General features: G+C 40.1%; 1 protein-coding gene across 10 annotated transcripts; it reads right to left on the bottom strand.

The window, feature by feature from the left end:
* Positions 1-3,838: 3,838 nt before the first annotated feature.
* LOC116180675 lies at positions 3,839-9,562 on the bottom strand. 10 transcript variants are annotated; one of them, XR_004147156.1, is made up of 4 exons: positions 9,278-9,562; positions 6,331-9,224; positions 6,162-6,244; positions 3,839-5,878 (listed from the first exon to the last, which is right to left on the bottom strand). XR_004147156.1 is itself a non-coding variant. In XM_031500785.1 (4 exons), exons 2-3 carry the CDS (start codon positions 9,109-9,111, stop codon positions 6,197-6,199), a joined length of 945 nt encoding a protein of 314 aa, XP_031356645.1. In that variant the 5' UTR covers positions 9,112-9,224; positions 9,278-9,562; the 3' UTR covers positions 3,839-5,878; positions 6,162-6,196. The 10 variants fall into 10 exon arrangements, 6 of the variants coding, with proteins under 6 accessions (XP_031356645.1, XP_031356646.1, XP_031356644.1 ...); XM_031500785.1 differs by having other exon boundaries at positions 8,215-9,224; XM_031500784.1 differs by having other exon boundaries at positions 5,805-6,108; positions 8,215-9,224.
* Positions 9,563-18,432: the final 8,870 nt, after the last annotated feature.

The following is an 18,432-nucleotide window of genomic DNA, read 5'->3' on the forward strand; positions in this document are numbered from 1 at the left end:
AATATTTTTCACAAAACAATAATGAATTACATGTTTATAAACAGGATGGAGTAAGCCGTGATAATAGAAACCAAAAGAATTCCAGTAAGCAAGTGGCACAAGTAAATTATCTGCTGCAATTATTAATGTGCTCCCTATTTCCTAGTAAAATAAGATTAATTAAAAAGGCGAATTTCGAACTAGTCTTTTTAAATACTAGGAAATAATGAGTACACTTGCAGCAAACAATTAATTTATGGCACTTGTTTACTATTTGGCATTCTTTGGTTTTTTATTATCACGGTTTACTCCTGTTTATAAACATGTAATTCATTAATGTGTAACTGTTTAGTGAAAAATATTGAATAACTTAAAAACTACGGGGTTCAGGCACAGGATATCCCTTCTAAGAATTGAAGAGCGCACAACAGACCATCGAATAGAGAAACAAAATAGTGGTAGTTCCATTTGAATAAAAATAGTTATAGCACTTTGAAATCTAGAAATTTTACAATTTTTTTGTAAACACTCTGTATCATTAAATTCAACTTTCTCATTACCAAAGTGTTGCCTTTTATTCAGATTAAAATTATTGATTTCTATTTCTTAACTTTAAAATCAAGGTCGCTACGATTTATCAAAGTGGGGCTGGTTTATAGAGAATTATTCGAAAAAAATTAATAATTTGGACTGCAGAGGTTAAAAATGACATCGAATTAGCTAAAAATAAACATGCTGTTCCATTTAAAAAAATCAGCTGTGTATTGACACCGTAAACATGAGACACTCTGTACATTCAAAAATAATTTCTGTATATGCATAACATTCTATAGTTGACATTTGCACAAAAGATTTTTTGCTATTTTTTTACCAGGTATGAATTAGGAAAGACCGACGCAGTGTTATAGGACCCTGTATAATTGATATAAAACGTAAAAAACGAAGAAAGAATGGGAAAATTTTGTCTTTTTTGCATTTGACTTCAATTATCTCGTTATCTATTGCTCTGAGAGAAAATGAAGAGAAATGAATTTGATTAGAATCGAATTTTCTAGAAGATACAGTTGGTATGGAACATTCATTTTCAAAAGTTATTGTTTCTTTATGGAAAGATATAAAAAAAGTAATCCCGAAAATTAACAATCTGTTACTAAGCAAAATTCATCCTAGTCGTTGATTAATTAAAAATACAAATTAAAAAATCCATGCTTTGTCTTTCAAAGTGGGTGACTCCCAGATTCTCCCCCAATTCTTTCCGCTAGTGGAACCCTAAGCAAACCGTTTCCAACAATTGTCCCGATGATTCTTGCAAATCGATGGACTGTCAAAATTTTTTTTTCAAAATCCGAAGACTTTTGCTAGTTAACAAATGGAATAATTTCCGAAATATAACAAGAAATGTGACTCCATAATAGGCGAACAGAAACCTCTCGGAAAATGTACCTAAATTTAAAAAAATACATCGAAATCCGTCCGTCAATTTGCAGAAATCATCGAGACAACTTTTGGAAAAGGTTACTTTGGGGTTCCACCATCTGTACAAAAATTTAGAACGCTATGAGAGTTATCCAATTTGTTTGTTTATTTAATCAATGGCTATGGCTACGGTGATCGGGTTTGTCGTATCGTATTGTTTTGTTATCAAAAGAAGGGACCAAATACGGATTTTCAAAAAGATCGGCTGAATTTTACTCAGTAATAACAGATTGTTAATTTCCGGAAATGCATTTTTTTATATTTCTCCATAAAAAAACAATAACAATTAAGAATGAACGTTCCATACTAAATGTATGGTCTACTCTACAACATAGACAATTCGATTCTAAACAAATTCACTTGAATACCTCACCGGAAAAAAATGGAAAAGATCATAAAAATATCACTTCTCTTCATTTTTTCACTCGAGGCGATAGTTAACGAGATAATTGCAGTCAAATGCGAAAAAAAAACATTTTCCCATTTTTTCTTCGTTTTTTCTGTATAACAATATATTTCGAGAGTTTCCGGCCAGAGGATTATGATTTTCAGATTCAGCGGATTTTTTTACATAGAGTACATTTGGTTTTGTTGAGTGAAATGACATCCAGCCCAAACCGTACTTTTGGTGAATTATAGGGCTTTGCTTCGCGCCCTTCTGATAGTGTATTATTAGTATGGGTAAAAATAACTGTGTAAAAAATATAGCAAAGAGCTCTTGGGTATGGCTCATTGAACCTGGTGTTAGATTTGCTTTTATTCCAAGTGCATATGTATAAAATTTCAAAAATGCGTTCTATAATAGTGTGCGTTTATGGAAGAACACCATAGATATTTTTTATAAGTCCCTAAGACAATTTGAAAGATCGTGTGACAATATCCAAGGACTGTAAAAAAATTTTCACAGCATTTTTTCTTTTGTTTTTTTTTTATTTTAATATTCTTAACTTAACATATATTTTTTATATTCTTTATGTTTTCGAATAGTTTTTTTATTAACAATACATGAACATTGTTATTGAGGTAACCTGTTATGTTCATAAATAAATAAATACCTAAATAAGTTGGCACTGCGTATGCGCGAAACCAAATTTTGAAAATGGCGTTACATTTGCTTTTATTTCAAGTGCATATGTATCAAATGTCATTTAAATACATTTATAAATTAAAAAAAGTTTGCAATTCGGTTCATATATGGCCGAGATACCAAAAGAGCACTATGCATTTTGAATTGATTAGGCTCAACTTTTGCCATTGCTTTTGCATTGCTAAAGCTATGCCCATATTGAATTTCATGCAATTCAGTTCATAACTCACGGAGATGTCAAAAGGGCCTTCCTTATTATACCGCAAGGAGCTCGATAATATGTGAATTGCACTAATAATAAAAATAAAAATAAGAACATCATTTTTTTTTCATTTCCCATTTTCGCATATTTCCCTTGCGCTTTGAGTAGAATGTCAAAAAAATAACGACAGTTTCAATTTTTACAACGCTTCGATCATCCCAACCGGAACCCCCAAAAGCACCTGAAATTATAACAACATGTAGGTCAAGGGTTCGAGTCGTACCTACGCCAAATTCTTTTTTAACTAAAAAGTTTATTCAAAATTACGATGTGCGTACATTTTTTTACAAACGCTGAGAAAACAAAAAGAGATACAAAAAAAGTTATAAAAGATAAATTGTAGAGAATTTAACTTCCTACAAAAAAGTCCGCGATGGCATATATGTATCTTCAACCCTTAATATGTGATAAGCAATCAAAGATACTATGAATGCCCACGCAATCAAGATGCGCAACTTTAAATGATTGATATGGCTAAACGATTAAAGATAGATATATGCCGTCGCGGACTTTTTTGTAGTACATTTAATTGTCTCTAATTTTTGTTCTACAAAATTTTGTGTATCCCAATTGGTATCGGCAGCGTTTTCATTTAAAGTGCGCGCGACTATTATACGTACCAACAAAAGATTACAGTATTGAAATCTTCAGTGCAAACGCAATTGGGAGCATAAATTCGCTCTAAAACCGATTATATTATTATAAAAGTGGGAGCCTCTCCCCCGATTGTCACGGAACCACAAGTTCCCATTAGGCTAGACTTCTTCCTAATTTTATATTCAAAGATTGAACTCAGGGCCGAATTAAGGCCGATTTCTCACTATACATAACGTTTCCATACCATATCCTTTCCATAACCATTCCGTAAATTATTATACCTATGAAATTGACCTTTAAGTGATATGTGCGTTAAGACATTTAGCCGCGCGCTAATACACATTCTCCTTTCCGTTCACATATGGAAGGCGAATGTCATTAGCGCGCGACTGAATGTCTTACGCACATATCACTTAAAGGTCAATTTCGTAGCCTATAATAATTTACGGAATAGAATGGTTATGGAAAGGATATGGTACGGAAACGTTATGTATAGTGAGAATCAGCCTTTAAGGTTTGTCCGGGCCCTAGGCACAATGAAATTTTCGGGCCCCTTTTCATAAATTATAATAACTCGTGTTCCAGCACAGTTGTGTAGGTACCTACTTTTTCGCATATACGTTAAACCGTTCGTAGCTCCTTCTAAATATTAATTCAATTAACCGGGTCAAAAATATGCCAAAAGTGAAAGACATCTATGTCTATTCGTCTATAAAAATATTTTATCGGACCGAAGGCAACATTTTTTAATTGCAAATTTGGAGAAATACATAATTGTTAATTGTTTTTCCGATACCTAATTAGAGTTAGTTTCATCATAATCATTGAGGAATAAAGGTTTTTTTCTGTGGATGGTTGATTGTGCATTTGTTTGCTTACATTGCCTTTTTTTGCCCGTTTTGACGCATATAATAATAAGCGCTTATTTTATAAAAATAAATGCATTTTTATTCGCACTCTAGTCATTATTTAAAATAGTAGGTATATAAATATAGTGCAAATTTTTAATGTAAAGAAATAAAGCAAAAAGTACCTGTACCTACCCCTACCTATTATAGTGTAAAATTGTTGTGTTGTGTACTTTAAAATCCCACACGTTACGTTACGTGTCCTTAATTTTTCCGGGCCCCCATCCTTCCCGGGCCCTAGACACCTGCCTATAGTGTGCCTAATTGGTAATACGGCCCTGATTGAACTGCCTTTTTGTGCAATTACTCGATATAATTGTTTATTAGGTACTCTAATGCGTGTTTGACAGAAACTTTCATCTCCCGTTGCCACAGAACCATGCACGTGGGCCATCCTCCAAGCCCAATGTTGTGCAGGTTATAGTTGGCCCTGATCTTCCTAATCTGGCTTCTATTTGTAGTCCAGTCATTTAAGGCAAAAAATAAGGCCAACCTCGGAATGAGAGATAATAAGCTGTAAATTTCTGTAAACCTTTATTTTGTCATTCTGGAAGTTGTCTCAAAAGTCACATAAAATCTCGTGTCCGCGTCTAAGATATTCAAGGTCAAGGTCTCAAAAATCGTTTTTTTTTTTTTTGCAAATATCTCGTTTCCTATGGTTTTAATGCCATTTGTACTTATTATAAAAAGTGTAGGGAATAAAATTATCTACACCTTTAACCCCAAACATTTTTCTATATACTCAACGGTTTTTGAGATAAAGGACGGTGTGCGGGCGGCGCTTATTAGTGGTTTACACACGTAAGGTGTGCTAACACCTGACATTTCAAATCAAGTTTATGTAAGTTGGATTAAAAGTACAATAAAGACTCAAATTTCGAACAAATGGAGAGGAGAGGAAATAGTAAATAGAAAAATACGAGAGAGGATGAATGGGAAATACAACATGCGTTGCCATCTGTGTTTACGTTGGCCAAAAAACACCCGCTTATCTAAACTTAATTAGCTTACGCAGCGATAACGAAACTTCTTATCGCAACGACCAGATTTACAAGAGATAACTTTAATTAGACACTCGCCTAATTAATTCTAATGTTCCTTAACTGAGCAAGAAAAATTAAAAGGCGATTATTTAAACAAATATTAAACATCCAATATTCTAATGCAAAACATTGAACTAATATGATCGAAATTGCGTTTAATCTCAAGCAACAACCAAATTTAACGCTCAAAGAAAATTAAAATTCACACATACAGGGTGACCCAAGTTTTCTAAAAGGAAAATATAAAAAAGGCTTGGGTTCATCTTTTTAAGGGCGTCCAAAGGTTTTTTTATACATCAATCAATGCACGATGCTTTTCTTAAAGATTTAGACCTTTAATTTTACATAAATAAAATAGCGGTACCTCATACAAGACGTTTCTTTTGCGGGGGACGTTGTTCATACAAAATATTATGCTGGAGACAACTCTCTTTACGATAACAATGACTCCGTCAATCAAATTTTCTATTTCGTATCCAGAATTACATCAGGTGCTAACTAATTGGCGGTGAGGGATGCTGAATTTCTAAAATTAAAGGTTAACATCAAGATTTTCGTCGTGCCGGAGACTGGGACGGGCCATAGAAAAATTATAATTATTTCTTTTAAAGGTTTTGTTAGTATTTTTGATGTACGTCTCCATTTTTGATAAACGTTATGAATAGAGTAAAATATAATGAAGTTTAGTAACGTTTATATTATAATTTTTTCTCTATGGCTATCGATTTCGGCAAACATTGCCATCATCAGGCCTAGCTATAAATATATTCTGTATTATATAAACAACATAATCTTATACTTGTGCTTACCGTCAAGGTTTTAAAGGGCAGCGTATTTATACATGTCATGAAGTGCGTTGCGTGTTACTGACGAAAGTGGAAATGGAATGACTCTATTGAATGATAAAAACATTAGTAGAATTGAAACATCACAAACAACCAATATTATATAAATAAATAATTAAATTATCCAACTTACATAGAAGATAAACTAGTAGCAACGTTGTGTAAAGTGTGGTTATAAAGTGTTAAAGTGTGGTTATGTTGTTTGCAGTGGCGTGTATGTGTAGGTTATTGAATGGGGGTATTAAATTATATATGTGTGATGTGTTGAATTCTGTGATTTCGTTGGTGGTGATTGTGTGGGTGTTTCTGAGTGCTTTTTGTATTTCGAAGTGTTCTAGTATGGTGAGTTTATGGTAATTGTTGCATTTGTGTAATAATTTAGTGTTGTTAATGTTGATGTCGTGATTTGTATTTTGTATGTGTGTGCCTATAGCGGAGTGAGGTTTATTTTTCTTGTGTTCATTGAATCTGATTTGTATATTACGCGTGGTCATGCCAATGTATATGCGGTTGCATTGTGAACAATTTATTTGATATATGCCTGATTGTTGATGGTGTGGTTCTTGTGTCATTGTGTTTTTGAGTATTTTTTTTTTGTAACGTAGGGTGCGATCTTGTTGTGAGGTTTAAATTGTGTGACTTTAATGCGTTTTTTAGTTTGTAATGTATGTGTTGATGGTATTCTATTGATATATATTTATTGTTGGTTTTGTAATGTGGGTATATTGTATTGGTGATGTGTTTTTGTTTATTTTTATGATATATATTGTGTAGGTATGTATTGTGAAGAGTATTGGTTATTAATGCCTATTTGAAAGATTGTATTTAGTTCTGCATCGTATTGTTCTTTGTTGAGTGGTATAGTAAGCAGTCTATTAAACAGAAAATTAAAGGCTGCAGTTTTTATGTTATGTGAATGATATGAGTGTGCCGGTATTATTATGTCTGTGGTGGTGGGTTTGCGGAAAATGTTGAAAGTAATATTGTCTGTGTTGTTATGTATTGTGAGGTCTAGGAAGTTAATTTGATTGTTGTCTTCTGTTTCTATAGTAAATTTTATTTTTGATAGACTATTGATGTTATTGTAAAAATTGACTAGATTTTGTGGATCTCCGGTCCAGATACAAAGAATGTCGTCTACATAGCGGTTCCATAGGGCGACGTGATTGAATTCTAAAAGTTCGCTGATTTTCTTCTCTAGATTGTCGATGTATATATTGGCTAATAATCCGCTAATGGGGGAACCCATAGGGAGCCCGTCTGTCATTTTGTAATATTCGTTGTTAAATATAAAAAAGTCTAGATTTGTTGTATGTTTGAATAGTGTCAGTAGGTTGTCTATGTCTAATGGGTCGAGTTTGTAATTATGTCTGAAGTCGTCGTTGTTGTATAATATGTCACTCAGTAGGTGTAGTGTTTCTGTTTTAGGTATGTTAGTATAGAGGTTGACTATGTCGAAGGAAACTAAAGTGAACTGTGTGTGATGTAGGTCAAGTTTGTTTATATTGTTGATGAGTTCTAGGGAGTTTTTAATTGAAAACGGGGATTTGTATTTGAGTTTCTGGGTAATTATGTTGTTTAAGAATTTGGCTATGTAGTGTGTTGGTGAGTTTGTCGACGCTGTAATAGGCCGAATTGGTTTGGTGGGTTTGTGTAATTTTATAAGGCTATAGAGTTGTGGTGTTTTGGGATTTTTATTTTTTAATTTGTGGATTAGAAAAGTGGTGTTAGTGAATTTTTGTAGGGTGTCTATTGTATTGTTGAGAATCTTGTTTGTTGTGGTGTTGTATTTGTTGAAGGGGTTTCTTTTTAAGATAGTGATGTTATTTTCTGTAAAAAATTGTGTCGTTTTGTTAATGTAGTCGTTTTTGTTTATCAGTACTAGCCCAGCATTTTTATCTGCAGCGGTGACTATTATGTTCTGGGTATTAATTTTATTTTTTAATTTCTTTAGGGTCTGTTGTATCTTTTTGGATCTATAATTTGTATGGTTGTGTGATTTTTCATTTTTACTAACCTGATTGCGGTTGATGATTTCTCCTATTTCTTTTTTGATATAATGCATTGATGGATTATTATATAGTTGATATTCTATATCGATGGCCGTGAGATAAGGTGAGTATGTACTAGACTGAGGTGCGTATTTATGTCCTAAATTAAGTAGCTGTGTTTCTTCGTTATTAAGTTTTAACGTTGATAAATTCGTGAATCTTGGTGGGAAGCTGTGTGTTGTGGTTGAAGTATAGTTGTTTTCATTTTCTTGAGAGTGATGGCTTGTGGTTTTTGTGTAAGAAGCAGTGTGATGAGGGTGGTGTATAGTTGATTTCTTTGTGTTGACTGCGGTGGCTTGTGGTTCTTGAATCCTGTATGTCGTGTCTTGTAAACCTGTGTGTTGATCTGTTGGTGTTGTAATGTCCTTCTTTGATCGTTTACTAAGTGGGAGTATTTTTCTTTCTTGGTGTGTCGTCTTGGAGTTGTATGGTTGTTGCTGAGTTTGGTTTTTTATTTCGATGAGTTTGTTTAATTTCTTTAGTCTCTTTTGGTCTAATTCGTAGTTGCTGTTTGTAATTTCTTCTTCTAACTGTAGATATACTGTCTCATATTCAATGTAGTGTAGTTTTTGTAGTAACGTTCGGTGTAGGTATTTTAATTTGGAGTTGATCATGGTTTTGTTATAGTGTTGTTTTTTTATTTCATGTTGTAGAAGTTTCTTATGGATGCCTTTTGTTTCTTGTAGGGTGTATCGTTTCGGCAGGTTGATTCTTAAGAAATTGGGGGTGACTTCATGTTTTTTGGCGTTATACAGAAACTGTAGATGTTGGGTGTTTTTGTGTCGTTTTTGTAGAATATATTTTAGCTGCAGGAGTAATCCGGATGTCTCCAGTTTGTTGATATTTTTGATGTACGTCTCCATTTTTGATAAACGTTATGAATAGAGTAAAATATAATGAAGTTTAGTAACGTTTATATTATAATTTTTTCTCTATGGCTATCGATTTCGGCAAACATTGCCATCATCAGGCCTAGCTATAAATATATTCTGTATTATATAAACAACATAATCTTATACTTGTGCTTACCGTCAAGGTTTAAAAGGCAGCGTATTTATACATGTCATGAAGTGCGTTGCGTGTTACTGACGAAAGTGGAAATGGAATGACTCTATTGAATGATAAAAACATTAGTAGAATTGAAACATCACAAACAACCAATATTATATAAATAAATAATTAAATTATCCAACTTACATAGAAGATAAACTAGTAGCAACGTTGTGTAAAGTGTGGTTATAAAGTGTTAAAGTGTGGTTATGTTGTTTGCAGTGGCGTGTATGTGTAGGTTATTGAATGGGGGTATTAAATTATATATGTCCGCGGAAGGGACTACTCCACCCCCTCGTGTGAGGTGTCAAACGACGCGTATTTATACTCTGACCGCGTTTTTCCTTGTCCGCACTTGCTACTACAACCCCCGGCGCTAATACAGCCCTATCAGTGTTTGTTTTCAATAAACAGATAGTGCTCCCGCTACCGTACGCTCGGTCCAATTTGATTGGGACACACCTCCACCTATATTCCGTAACCTCCTCTGTAATTTGGCACTAGTCCCGTCGACGTAGCACCACCCCTTCCGCCACCGAAAAGCACGTGGCGCACCCCTAGCGTCCGCAGAAGGGACCACTCCACCCCCTCGTGTGAGGTGTCAAAATGTGCGTATTTGTGCTACCGTCTCCACTAACTATGTCCCTTACTTCTAGGACTTACCCCTGCGCCCCTAGAGGCTTTTTCACCAAAATTCGTCCAATTTTTGCGCGCGCACGCCCACGTCACTCAAAAAACCCCTACACTAGAACTCGACTACACTCTGTTCCACACGCCGCAGAGCGCTCCAAACACGTCCGATCGCTACGAAGCTCCGTTTGCGACTAACCTAACCTAACCTAACCTAACCTAACCTTTTTTTTTTTTTTTTTATTGAGGTTCGGGAAACCTTTTATAGGCTTCCCCGCTTGGCTCTATAGCGGGGGGTGTGTAGGACTCCCTTCCATCTAGGAAGGTTTACCCACTAAAACCCTTTCCTCTCTCTATGACCTGGTGGCTCGGCCGGGTATCGCCTGTTGGCATTCTTCGCGGCCGAGGATGGTCCGGTGGCCGTTGTTCGCCACCTAGATTTAAGCCTTGTGTCTTTGCCTTTCACACTTATGTGTCACTCTCCCCGCACTATGTCCTACTCCACGAGTCCCTCTCTCTCGCACTACACACTACCCGCCAGTACCGCGCTATCGCGCCCCAACTCGCCTCGTCTCGCAGCATCGTGCTTATTAGGTTGTGTGGCCCTAGTCGCACTCCCACCTCGGTTTCCATCACCGCCCTCTCCGCCGCCCATCTCTGACACTCAAACGCTGCGTGCCCCTGATGGTCTCGCTGTCCGCAATCTCGGCACCTTTCGTCCACTCTCTTGCCGATCTTGGCAAGGAACACCCCGTTTTCGCCGTGCCCCGTTAACAGCTGCGTGAGGTGGTAATCCACCTCCCCGTGGCTTCTATCCTTCCATTCTGTCAGGTCCGGTATCAGTGTCTTCGTCCATGACACTCTCGTCCGCCAACGTGACTGCCACTCCTCCGTTCTCCTCGCCTCGCTCCACCCGTTCGCTCTGCCGTTAAAGAGTACTTCCGCGGGGGGAATCCCAGCCACTACCATGATTAGTGATGCGCGCATTCGAATGAAAACTATCGAACTATTCGATAGTCGCAAACCATTCGAATAATTCGATAGTGGACAAGTAATTCATTCGAATGAATTGTCTTCAATGAACGAATTATTTGCAATTGCACACACAGTTCATAAATACTAAATACCTTATGTTACGTTGAAAAATGTAAATATTATTTATTTCTTAATCCAGATGGTCACGGTTTGGGATTGGGAATTATAAATTTTATAATACCTACATAAAATATAAAGCGTCGTTTACTAATTACTTAGTAATTACTCATACCATACGCATTATAAATTTATAAGGCATAAGCAAAGTGAAAAAAGTCGATGATTTACATTTTTATTCGATAGTTGTTCACGACGTTGTTCATTTATAATTTATATAAGATCCATGTATTTGTATAAGTAATACACATAAAGGAAAAAAATTATTCAAAAAATTCATTCGATAGTGAATTCATTCGATAGTACTTATTACTAAATAGTAATTTATTCGATGGTTTTTTTTTCTCGATAGTTCCCAACACTACCATGATGTCTTGCGTAGGCACCGTTCTATATGCGCTCGCCACCCGAATCGCCGCCAACCGTAGCACCCGATCTAACCTCGTCCGAGCGGTTCCCCACCTCAGTGCCGGCTGCCAAACCTCAGGTCCGTGAAGTTGCTCCTGGAAGTTGAACCAATTGTGTCAATTTACAATGTACCTGTTAGTTTTTAGTTGGTTTTCATTAGTTCTGGCAAGAATGACGTTAGTTTCTCTTTGGTACTAATGTTATCCCAAAATCAAAATTGTCCGGGCGTGCTTCACATTTTCCGCGACATGTGCTGGAATTGTTAGTTCAGAGGTTATTTTGGATAAAGATTCGTTAGTTTATGTAAGTTTTGATTAAACCGTCGTTTGTTTTTCCTTATTTCTTGTAAAAAAAAATTTTTAATTTGCCCGGGAATACTTCACACTTCACTGGCAATTAGTTGAATTGTTAGTTTAAACACCATTTTCGATTGAATGGTGTTAGTTTCTATAAGTTTTCATAAAATCGTCGTTTGTTTTCCCTTAAATAATTGATTAATCGACCAATTTATTAAAGCGTTGTTGATATATCCGTCCATCAAAAGTCATTTGCAATTACAGCTTGCTACGTAAGACATGGCACTCATTTACAAGATATTGTTTACACTTAGCTAATTGTTGAGTGTGTGAGTAATGAGTTGATCTACAGTATCCAATAAAAATGTATAATTATCTTAAGCTTTTTCTGGATGTCATAATATGTAGAACCTCTCGCCCCTAACCAACACATAGATTTCGACACGTTTTGTACAAACGCTTATTATTTTGTCACCAAGGAAAATTGAGTATATCTCCATTTCTAGATGGTTGATAGATGGATGTACGGGCATCATAATTACAAATTGAAACTCAGGGTAGAGCCTTCGCTACCTAATAGAGGCAAATAATCCACAATAAACATAATGAGTGAGTTTACACAACGTCAAACAATGTAAACTAGCAAAACACGCAATATGAGGCTAGGATGGATGCTCTTCTTACCGATACTTGCCTAATTGCTCGCCAACTATAGGTCTTCCGTTGGGCAAATCGTTGAAGACTTCCCATTGTCCGTTTTTTGGTAAGTCTTGTGAATGCTACGTAATGACCTGGTAGGTAGGCAACGATTCCGGAAAGAATGTAATTTTTCCCAAGAATTAACATCTCCTCGGGAATATCGGAAAGCGTATATTCTATGTCACTTTCTGCCTCTAGCTCTGGTACCGTTAGGTGATCGACAACTATGAAAAGATGATTTCCTAGCTCACATGAAACAGTTGATTGACTTTCGCATGACAATATGACAATATCGATTTTTGCAGTGCAACAAAACCTTCTTTTAAGAGAATATTCATATTGCTTTCCAAAACTACCATTTCTTCTCTGGTATCATGTATTTTACATTCGGGTCTAGTACATCTTGTTTCCATTGTTACCTAGGTTAGAGTAGCGACATTTCCCCAACTACCATTGAAATCACTTTCTACTGTTGCAGCTGATGCGGTTAAATGTGGAGAATTAAAAGATTTGACAAGAACAGTAGTCCATAGGGGTATGCGATATGCTAATAAAGTCGGTCCGCAAGTCTCGGAAAATAGTAGATATGGATTTGGACGTCCATGATTTTCCGCTTTCTTCTCGTATTTGTTTTTGTATTTCTGTAACCCATTGGCGTATACTACCACCTTCTTCACATAAGTCACCATCCATTTCACAAAATTCAACCCACAAGCAGACTTTTACTTTGATACTTAGTGCCCCAAAGTCGATCACCTAACGGTATCAGAGCTAGAGGCAGAAAGTGACATAGAATATACGCTTACCGATATTCCCGAGGAGATGTTAATTCTTGGGAAAAATTACATTCTTTCCGGAATCGTTGCCTACCTACCAGGTCATTACGTAGCATTCACAAGACGTACCAAAAAACGGACAATGGGAAGTCTTCAACGATTTGCCCAACGGAAGACCTATAGTTGGCGAGCAATTAGGCAAGTATCGGTAAGAAGAGCATCCATCCTAGCCTCATATTGCGTGTTTTGCTAGTTTACATTGTTTGACGTTGTGTAAACTCACTCATTATGTTTATTGTGGATTATTTGCCTCTATTAGGTAGCGAAGGCTCTACCCTGAGTTTCAATTTGTAATTATGATGCCCGTACATCCATCTATCAACCATCTAGAAATGGAGATATACTCAATTTTCCTTGGTGACAAAATAAGGAGCGTTTGTACAAAACGTGTCGAAATCTATGTGTTGGTTAGGGGCGAAAGGTTCTACATATTATGACATCCAGAAAAAGCTTAAGATAATTATACATTTTTATTGGATACTGTAGATCAACTCATTACTCATACACTCAACAATTAGCTAAGTGTAAACAATATCTTGTAAATGAGTGCCATGTCTTACGTAGCAAGCTGTAATTGCAAATGACTTTTGACGGATATATCAACAACGCTTTAATAAATTGGTCGATTAATCAATTATTTAAGGGAAAACAAACGACGATTTTATGAAAACTTATAGAAACTAACACCATTCAATCGAAAATGGTGTTTAAACTAACAATTCAACTAATTGCCAGTGAAGTGTGAAGTATTCCCGGACAAATTAAAAATTTTTTTTTACAAGAAATAAGGAAAAACAAACGACGGTTTAATCAAAACTTACATAAACTAACGAATCTTTATCCAAAATTACCTCTGAACTAACAATTCTAGCACATGTCGCGGAAAATGTGAAGCACGCCCGGACAATTTTGATTTTGGGATAACATTAGTACCAAAGAGAAACTAACGTCATTCTTGCCAGAACTAATGAAAACCAACTAAAAACTAACAGGTACATTGTAAATTGACACAATTGGTTCAACTTCCAGGAGCAACTTCATGGACCTCCAAACCTCTACCGCATAGCCCAGTATGGATATGGCGGCAGACGCCATCACCTTCCTCTTGCTGGCCCTTGCCCCTCCTATGTTAGACATTATCTTGCCGAGAGCCACCATGCTCCTCGTAGCCTTCCCGCACACCTCCTCTACGTGTGGGATAAACGATAAGTTCTTATCTATCCACACACCTAGAATCTTAATTCTCGCCTCCGTTGCCAGCCTCTGTCCCTTCACCTCCACCACTAGCTCTGGAATCCGTCTCTTCCCTGTCATTAGGGCGATCTTCGTCTTCCTGGGTACCAATTCCAGCCTTCTTCTTTCTAACCACGCACTTACCACCCTAATCGTGTCCTCTAGCTTAGACACCGCCCACCCTCGCTCCCTATCTCGCACTATCACCGTGAGATCGTCGGCAAACCCCACGATACTCACTCCCGTCGGTAGCTGCACTGTCAGCACTCCATCATACATTAGTGTCCACAGCAGGGGGCCTAGCACCGAACCCTGTGGCACTCCAGCACTGTTAACAATTGCGTAACTTTCCCCTGACGGTTTCGTTGCCGTGACGCCCCTGTCCGATAAATAACTCCTGAGCAACCGTACGATCCTTCTCGGCACACCAAAGTTTTCCAAAGCTTCCATAATCGCTTCCCTTGATGCTGAATTGAAGGCATTCTTCACGTCCAGGGACGCCGCAAGGCAAACCTCCCTCGTCCTCCAACTCCCCTCGTTTGCTAGGACCACCTGTTCCACTATAGCTCTGAGGGCATCCATCGTGGACCTCCCCTTCCTAAAGCCATACTGAGCCGGGCTAAGCCTAGACTCCACAACCTTCTCCAACCTCCTTTTGAGCACCTTCTCGACGATTTTCCCCGCAAAGTCAGTGAGACATATCGGCCTGTGTCCCCCTCCGCTTTTAGGTATCAGCACGAGCCTGCTCTGCTTCCATATCTTGGGGTATATACCCGTTTTAATCGCCTCGTTCAACACCATGGTCCAAGCCTCGGGGATTATGGTCGCCGCCTCCTTCACCACCCTCGCGGGTACCCCATCCGGCCCTGGCGCTTTGTCATTCGGTAATGTTTTCGCCGCTTCCACTACTTCGTCATCCGAGATTACCCACTCCTCTGCGTCCGACTCCGCCGCGTCCACGTCTTGTCGTAGATCGGGGTGTGTCGGGAACAGGCAATCCACTGTTTCCACAAATGCCTCGTCGGTCCATCCTACCTGGGCGGTTTTTCTTTGCACTTTTTTTGTTACGATCTGATAACCCCTCCCCCAAACGTCGTTATCAAGGTCGTCACAAAGTAATTTCCAACATCGTTTCTTACTGTCCTTAATCATGCCTCGCAATTCCTTGCGTGTCTTCTGCCAGTCCTCCTTCTCTGTCTCTGCAGCTCGTCCTGCTCTAACCGCTCTCTGGTGGCTCCTCCTCCTCGCGTTGCACTGCCTCCTCTGATGAGCAATTTCTTCTGTCCACCAGAACACAGCTCGCCGTTTGACCGGCCGGCGCTTTGGCATCGATTCATCGCAGATCTTATGGAGTAACTTTCCAATACTCTCCGCGTTCCACTGTTGATCCACCTCATTTTTCCCCTGTATGAGAGCCTCCCTCAGCGTGATCTGGTCCAACTTGTTTAAGTTCCAAGACCTTTCATTTACCACTCGCGTCCCCTGTGCCACCACCCTCGTGGGCTCACAACACTCCCACACAATATAATTGTGGTCACTGAGCGAATCGATATCTAGCACCTTCCATCCGGTCACCCGATTGCCCAGTCCTTCTGCTACCAGCGTGACATCAATAATAGACCCCCTTCCTCTCCCTTGAAACGTCGGTGCCGTACCCTCGTTCGTACACACCAGGCCTAGCGACTCCGCCCATTCCTCCACCAGCTCCCCCCTAGCGTTCGTACACGGCGCCCCCCACATCGGGGAAGCCGCATTAACGTCCCCTGCGACTACCGCCCTCCCCGCGCCATTCGCTCTTATCACCCTCTGCAGTTCGTCTAATTCCATCTGCATTTGCGTTAACGGCTCGTTAGGGCTCATGTATACGCTGTATAGCACGATGCCTCCAACCCTAGCCCACACATATCCTAGTCCTTCCCCCACTTGTTCCACGCACAGCCTACCCCTGATCATGATTCCCACCAGCCCACTATTGTCCTTAAAAATATCATGTCCGTACGTGTCTCTCCCCACCTCTGATAGCACCAGCACGTCACCACCCCTCTCGTCTGCCACCCGTACTGCCAGGTCCAGGGCCACCCTTCTCCTGTTGAGGTTAATTTGGATGACCTTAATCCCCATTGTTAGATCTGGTCTCCGTGTCCCGGTCCTGGTTCTCATCCTCTTGCCCGATAGCCACGCCCTGTCGTGCCGAGGTATCGCCACCCTGTGATCCGCTGGCCATCGTCTCCGCCATTTCCGATTTCCTTGTCTCATACATGCACTGCCTTGTGTAGGCCCTGTGCCCGACCCCCAGGCCCTTCGCCAGTCCCTCGCATTTTTTGCACGTTGCTTCGTTACTGCACTCCCGCGCATAGTCCGGCGTTCCCGCAATTATAGCATTGCGCCCTGCGGTCCTCCCCCCTGCACGCGTCCGCGATGTGCCCAACCTCCCAGCATCGGTTGCACCGCACTAGGTCCTGGCTAATCCTCACCCTACATGAGGTTAGCCCCACGAGCAGGTACCCCCGTGCTAGTATTTCCTCCGCCGCTTCACGGTTGGCGTGGACGTACGCCACCTTCTGCCCTCTCTCAACCGTAATCATGCTCTTAATCCTGCATCTTGCTCCTGACACCGTTTGGATGATGGCACCCAATACCTCATTCTCCGTTGTGACGGCGTCGAGGTCCCTAACCACAAGCGTGCAGTTGTCCTCCAGCAGGGTTACCTCCCGATCGCTAATTGCGGCCTTGATCTTAGAAAGAACCGGCTCGGCTTTCCCCGCTCCCTTCTCAACCCTGAGTAGAATGTCCCCACTCCTCGTCCGCGATATACTCTCTATCTTTGTCGACACTCCGGACATATCCGTCTGTCTAATTCTCTTCAAAATGTCTTCCATATGATTTTCCCCTTTTAGCTTGACAAGCACCGCCTCCGCCCTTCTGTTCCTGCGCCTCGCTCCCGTGCCGGTCGTTCCTTCGCTACCACTCCCCGATTCCACCTTTCTTCGCGGCCTTCTCTTCCCCTGGGTCTTCCACTCCCCCCTCAGTGTCTGTTCCCGTCTCCCGTTCAGATGTGGTCCCCACATCGACCAGCCTCACTCTCTTCTTCCTCTCCTCGTTCACCCTTTCAACAACCCCTCCGCTCGGCTGCAAAACTGTGCTCGTCCTTTCCAGCATGACCACCGGTTCCCGCAGAGCTCTACCCCCGGTCAGGGCTGTGGCGTAAGTCGCCTCGCGTCTTCTTGCGCTCTCCCCTTTAACCGGACTGGTACCCGCGTCGCGCGTCTCCTTCGGGGACATCCCCGTCGCCGTACTGGTCTTTCTCCCGCCGGACCCGTGAATCTCATCACCCCTTAGCGAAGCCACTTTCAGTCCCGCCACGTACTTGGCCCACTTATTCTCCGCCATTAGCCTATGATTCTCTAGCCTAGTAAACTCTTTCTTGATATCATTAATTAGCCCCTTGAGTACGTTGTTCGTGTTAGTGGATTTCTTCCCGAATTCCACTGCCTCGTTAATAGTTTTCTGTACCGACGCCGCCAGTATTGCTCCCTCAGTTTGAAGCTTTCTGATATCCCCCAGGTCGCTCATGGTAGATTTCGGTGACACGATAACAGTTTCAGTGTCGTACCCGCTAGCACGTCTTGGCCTTTTCGTCTGATTTCGCTCCGACCCGTCCGTGTCGCTGTCAGTGCTCGATTCCGTGTCCTCCCGTTTCCGCCTCCCCTCCATCGGCGTCTCGGGGATCACCTCCTCGTTGTCATTACTACCCGTCGGCGCTTCCCTTAAGGGTGGGGTCCGTAACGTCTTCGGCTGCCCAGCCCACTGAGCGTACATCGCGCTTGCACTATTGTCCACGGTGTTCTTGTCTATAACCTAATCCTAAACTTATGGCTAC

Source organism: Photinus pyralis, unplaced genomic scaffold (assembly GCF_008802855.1).
Source record: "Photinus pyralis isolate 1611_PpyrPB1 unplaced genomic scaffold, Ppyr1.3 Ppyr1.4_LG9, whole genome shotgun sequence".
NCBI lineage: Eukaryota > Metazoa > Arthropoda > Insecta > Coleoptera > Lampyridae > Photinus > Photinus pyralis.

Excerpts from the sequence above, each read along its gene's own strand:
- LOC116180675 (XM_031500782.1), bottom strand. The coding sequence starts at position 9,111 with ATGGAGACGTACATCAAAAATATCAACAAACTGGAGACATCCGGATTA.